The 5631-nt window shown below is 58.0% G+C and overlaps 1 protein-coding gene across 1 annotated transcript; it reads right to left on the bottom strand.

Moving 5' to 3' along the window:
- Positions 1-1219: 1219 nt before the first annotated feature.
- SFXN2 (sideroflexin 2) lies at positions 1220-5451 on the bottom strand (the record flags this gene model as incomplete). Its single annotated transcript, XM_009872452.1, has 10 exons — positions 1220-1319; positions 1722-1769; positions 2004-2053; positions 2349-2398; positions 2899-2965; positions 3037-3097; positions 3760-3845; positions 3923-3998; positions 4156-4254; positions 5266-5451. Coding segments are annotated over 10 exons (823 nt in total), but the record flags the coding sequence as incomplete, so codon positions are not given.
- Between the last annotated feature and the right edge of the window lie 180 nt (positions 5452-5631).

The following is a 5631-nucleotide window of genomic DNA, read 5'->3' as shown; positions in this document are numbered from 1 at the left end:
GACAAGAGTCACCATGAGCACAGCACTGTCACCTCCCTTTGCCACTTGCCTCAGGACTGTTTGCAGCTCCAAGAACCTCTTGAGGAAGGCTGTACGGGATGCACAACGGTTTCAAGAGCTCACACCAGCCCATGCACAGCCTTGTGGCTCCTCTTCCTTCTCCTGGCCCCTCTGCTGACCCTCACCCTGGTGCCTGGCCAGTCACAGTGCTCACACTTTTCCCTTTCAAGGCAGACATAAGACCCATGTACCTGCCCTGCCCAGGGAATCAAACGCCCAGAGACTAGCTCAATGCAGAACACACAGCTGTTTTTTAAAAAAATCACTGCATTTTATTTTTCAGCCTTCTGCTCTGTCATTTGCAGTGCTGAGATTCAGGCATATTCAGAGCCTGTGTTTACAACTTGACAGCTTTGTGACTCCTGTGTCTCCTTCCCCCTGTCCACATGGGCCCAGAGTTGATTGTTCCCCAAAGCTGAAAATCCTTGGTCCTACTGTGGGGACAGTGAGATGCAGGACAAGAGTGACAGCTGGCTTTTGTGCTCAAGTGAGTAGGTATATTGTAAAAATGAGAGCTTAAAAACCATTAGCTATTTCTTTGCTGATTGTGGCAATCACAAAGTGAATAAAACTTGAACCTGAGAGCAAGGAAGGCATGGTCCAAGAACTGGTCCCTGGACTTTGGGGTGCTCTGTGCAGAGTGGACAGGTCACTTACTGCCTGCCAAGGCAGGATCCAGCTCTTGGTAAAAGGCTACTGTGGTGGTTGAAGGCAGTAGTATGGTTTAGTTCCTGGTGCAATGGCAGGGCACCTGCCTCTGGAGGTAGGATTGTACTCTGAGCCCCGAGGGAGAGAGCCTGATGCCTCATGGGGCTAAGCCCAGCAACCACACAAGGCTCAGCGACAGGCCGGGCAGATCCTCCCACAGAGGGGAAGGAGGAAGGCAGGGGAAGCACAGTCATTGCCCAGGGCAAGAGTGATGGGAGGGAGGCAGGGACACGGCCAGCAGCAGACTGGGGGAGGCTCAGGACAAGTCAAAGTGCTGCAAGCTGGGCACGCAGAGGCACATCCTGCCTCTCTGGGGAAAGGAGGCAGCAGAGGTGGTGCTGGGCTGGGGGCAGATCTGCATGGACGGTGCTTCTAAGCCCTGCTCAGGGGACACAAGGCTGGTGGTGGCAGTGGGCTGGAGGGGTGCAACGGCTCCCAAGGTAGTGTCCGTTCACAGTCCCTTGTTAAAATAGACGTACGGCACTTTGTCTCCATGCTTGGCCACGATGCTGTCACGCAGCTCCAGCTCAAGGTCAGCCAGCGCAAGGGAGCTGTGGGGACAGGGGTTAGACACCGAGACCTGCGATCCTCCTCTGCGACCACCCATCAGGCCACACTTCCTTCCCACCACCATTCAAAGTCCCCTGAAGTCCCTGGGATCTTTCAGGCTCACATCAAGATCCACCATCCATCTCTGGCATCCACCGATCCCAGTGCTGGGCAGCAGAGAGCTGCCCATGGGGCTATGCATCCTAATCCTCCCAGCACAGGGCTTGCAGAGCAGAGGCACATGCTGTTCTGCTGCCCAAGGCACCAGCGTGTACAGGCAGGCACTACCTTGAGCTGAAGGGTAAGTGCTCATCATGCTTCTCCTGGGGTAGGCAAAAAAGAGCTAGGGGAGGAGAAAGGCTCCTGAGGTTCCACACAGGAGGAGGAAGCAGTGGGACACATACCATCTCTGTGGGAACAGGGCACAGGCTACTGGCACCATGAACAAGAGGCTGCAAGACAGAGAAGAACCGAACATTAGTGTTTCAGACTGCAGCCCATTTGTCCCCCTGGCCACAGGGATTTTGGCCCAAGAGGTGCTGCTTATGCCCCATGACTCCCAATAACTGGGGAAAGCCCAGGCTGAAAGGCAGGCAGCTTTCTTGCTGGGAAAGAGGGCTTCTTCCAAGCATCCCTTGGAGTCATGCTCCAGGCACCCACAAGTGTTGGAGCAACAAGATACTTACAAGCCTCCGCAGAGCAGCACCTGCAGAGGTGCATGCAGAACCCGGATCCGCTGCAAGGGAAGAGCCAGGATTAAGTCTTCAGCCATGCTGCAGGCCCCACTCACAGGGTAGGGAGACTTCTCCCCTCAGTGGGGCTGAACACCTAACACCTCTGGGGTGCCACAGAGCCCTGCATCCTCTGCACATCACACAAGAGACCTTTGGTGTTCCAGTGACTTAAACAGAGGGCAAAGCAAGCTGGGCTGTCCACCCCTCCATTTCATTCCCAGCATCTCAGTACCCGGGGAGCAGGGCCGGGGCACAACAGGGCCCACTGGAAAACCCAGCAGGAAAGTGTGGACTCACCTGCATGAAGGGGAATTTCTCCAGTCGCTCCATGATGATGGGCAAAATAACTAGATACAGAGAGAAAAGGTCAAGGGCCCCCCTGCAAGCCAGCCCACAGGGCTGCCCCACCATGACCACCCTCCTGGAGGCAATGGCAGTGGCTGGGGACCACTGGGTCATGGGAGGGACCTTGCATGGGACCCTCATCCATCCATCACCCAGGCAGCATGTGTCTCCTGCTGAGCCAAGGCAATGAAAGGCTGAAGGGTGAGGGCCAGAGAGTGTGAGAGGCATCATTATAGGGCCCAACCGCTGTGGGAGCACCTCACGCCCCCGACAGGCTGTGAGTTGGGATGAGGAAGGCTGAGGGCTCAGGGGACTCTGATGGAAATGGCAGGATGGGGAGACCAGCTCCATCAGTGAGATGTGACCAAGTGCCAGCAGGGATGCAGGGCCACCCTCCCTCTTCTTCCTGGGGGAAACTGAAGCAAGGGAGGGCATGGCAGTGGGTCCCACGGGCGCTCTGCTGTGGCCCTTTTTTTCCTCCCCCCTCCTGCCTTGTACTCACTCATGCCTGGTGCTGCCATGGTGATCCTGGAGACCACAACCTGTGCGATGCCCTTCACTGCCGCCCTCTGCAAGCAAAAGCAGCGGGTGAACCCCTGCTGTGCCGTTCCCCAACCTGGACCCCCATCCCCAGACTCACCCTGGACTGGCCAAGCTCATTGTTGTCCCCATCTGTCACTGTGACCCCATTGATGATCTCCCTGAAGGGGACAAGCAGCCATGAGTAGGGGCTGGGATGATCAGGGGAGCATGAGGACACAGCAGCGGGGTGAGGGAGTGCCAAAGCAGTCGCCTGTGCTGTGCTGGCACAGCAGCCCTGGGGCTCCACTGCCCGGGGTTGCCGCGGTCCCCAGCCCGGCCGATGCTGCCATCTTCAGGGCAGGGCTGTGAACGGGGTCCGGCTGTCTGGGGGACAGACGCAGCCCGAGAGCCACAGCTGAACCAAGGGACAGCTCCCCAGACAGCACCTCAGCTCCCCGTGCCGCGACCTGCGGGGGACCCCGAGAAGCAAAGGTCCCACCTAGTGGGTCACAGCACCACTGGGACTGGGGGCTTCCCATCACAACATGCAGAAGACCTTTGGGTCTCAGGGATCTTCAGCCCACACGCCAAAATGGCCATCCTCAGCCCAAAATCCCTCTGGGCAGAGGCTGACCCACCCCACCTGGCACCATCCACCAGAGACCGGGCACCACAAATGCACAGACCCTGTCTCACCTCCTTCCCGTCCTCCTACCCCCTCCAGCCCCCGGGATGGAAAACTGCAGCAAGGCGACCAGGGAGCCCAGGACCCTGGCTGCCACTGGCTCACCTTCAGAGAGAGATGGGTCTCTCAAGCACCCTGGCCACATGTAGCACTTACTGTTGCCGCATCATGGGGATATTGACACAGTTGGCAGCAGCCACAGCCACAAAGGGAACCCAGCGGGCCAGCAAGGGTGGTGCCCGCTGTGGAAGACAGGCTGGTGTCAGCATGGGAGGGTGGGATGTGGCCAATGGCCCTAGCTGGCCCCATGTCGGTGTACCTTGGTGTAGAGGTTGAGTCCCACAGCGGTAGCCAGGGCTGTACTGGTGGCCGTGACATAAGCCACCCCCATTTGCCTGGAGAGCAATTTCCAAAGAAGGGAGAGAACAGAAACACCAGCTCTTACACGATCCTGTTCCTTCAGTGCACGAGACAGGGCACAAGGGGTCTTTACAGGGCATGCAGGAAGGTCCCAGCACCAAGAGTCCCTATCCCAGGCAGGGACATGCTCACCTCAGTGAGATGGGGGAGGCAGCATTGCGGTTGGTGTAGTTGACAATGGCGTTGAAGGACTGATTCACCCACTGCCAGAAAACCACGGCAGGCACTGTCCTGCAGAGGGAAGGGTCCAGGAGAGCACCCCAGGACTGTCAAGGACACTAAGCCTGTGTCTGTGGTCAGGCTTGACAGGGCGACAGCCAAGATGCCCTTGATACTCTTGTCCTGCTGTCTCCCAAGGAAAACAGAGGCACTGCAGCAAAGCCACGAGCCAGTGGCAGAGCTGAGAAATGACTCCAGAAGTCCTGGCTGCTGCAGGGCTTTGGAGAGCACAGGAGAGGGCCCAGCCTGGTGGCGTGCTTGGCCCGAGGAGGAAGATCTACCTCTCAGCAGAGTGGGAGCAATTCTGCTAGGCTGAGATAAGCCTTTATCAGTGGGAATGGCAAGGAGCAGGCACACGTGAACAGAGGTGGTTCTAGGAGGCGACCAGGACGCCTGGGCTCCCATTGGTGTCTCAAGGTCACTGAGGTGGGGCAGGAGAGGACATGGGGAGATGTGAGTCCCAGCAAGTTTTAGGATGCACGAGGGTAGAGACAGCTGGGAAGAATGTGACCCATCAGATCTGTGACTGGCAGATCCCCCAGGCAGACTGAACCTCACCAGCAACTAGCAAACAGGGATTGGACGGGATGGGGATCCACTAGGAAAGGCAGTGTCTGTCCCACATGTGCTCTGCACTGGGAACAGGATCGCTCATCCTTCAAGTAGCCATTTCAGAAAGGAAATGCAGGGGGCTGTCAGTGTGGGGTAGGGACGCAGAAGCAGCCTGGCCTGGGGGCACGTGTGGTCCCCGGTTTCAGGGTACATTATGGTCCACAAAGCATGAGCAGCAGCTATGCAGGAGATGGCCACATTAATCATTACAGGGGCTGTGGGAAGAGCTGAGCTGAGAGATCAGGGCAACACATGACTCACTCCAGCCATGCCAGGGATCTGTGATGCCCCTGCCACAGGCTGGGCACTGGGGACAGGGCACAGGGACATGGGTCTTGGCCATCGTGCACCCCTCATGGAGCTGGGAGCTGTCAGAGCTGTGTTCCCAGCCTAGCATTCCCAGGAACTCACCGGTAGAACTGGAGCATGCAGCCAGTGAGGGCCATGCCCCCTGGCACCTGGAAGGACATCCTCCCAATGAGGTTCATCTTCTCACCGCTGTCAGGGTGGAAGGCTGAGTCGTAAAGCTTCTTGGCATAGAGCAGCTGCTCCTGGCTGCTTCCCGGCGGCACCAGCCCGGCCCTGCAAGCCCAGAGCCTGTTGTGGGGAGCCACACACACCCACCGGCACTTGGCGCTGCCAGGGCATGGAGCCCCGAGCGCCAAACATGAAAGGCAGAGGAAACATCTCCCACAAGGCAAACTTGTCCCAGCTTGAGGCTCCTGGGAGAAGCCTGGGAAACTCCCCCAAAACTGCCTCCAATTGATGTCACGTCCC

Source organism: Apaloderma vittatum, unplaced genomic scaffold (genome assembly GCF_000703405.1).
Source record: "Apaloderma vittatum isolate BGI_N311 unplaced genomic scaffold, ASM70340v1 scaffold4997, whole genome shotgun sequence".
NCBI lineage: Eukaryota > Metazoa > Chordata > Aves > Trogoniformes > Trogonidae > Apaloderma > Apaloderma vittatum.
This window is presented reverse-complemented; position numbering and strand designations above follow the sequence as displayed.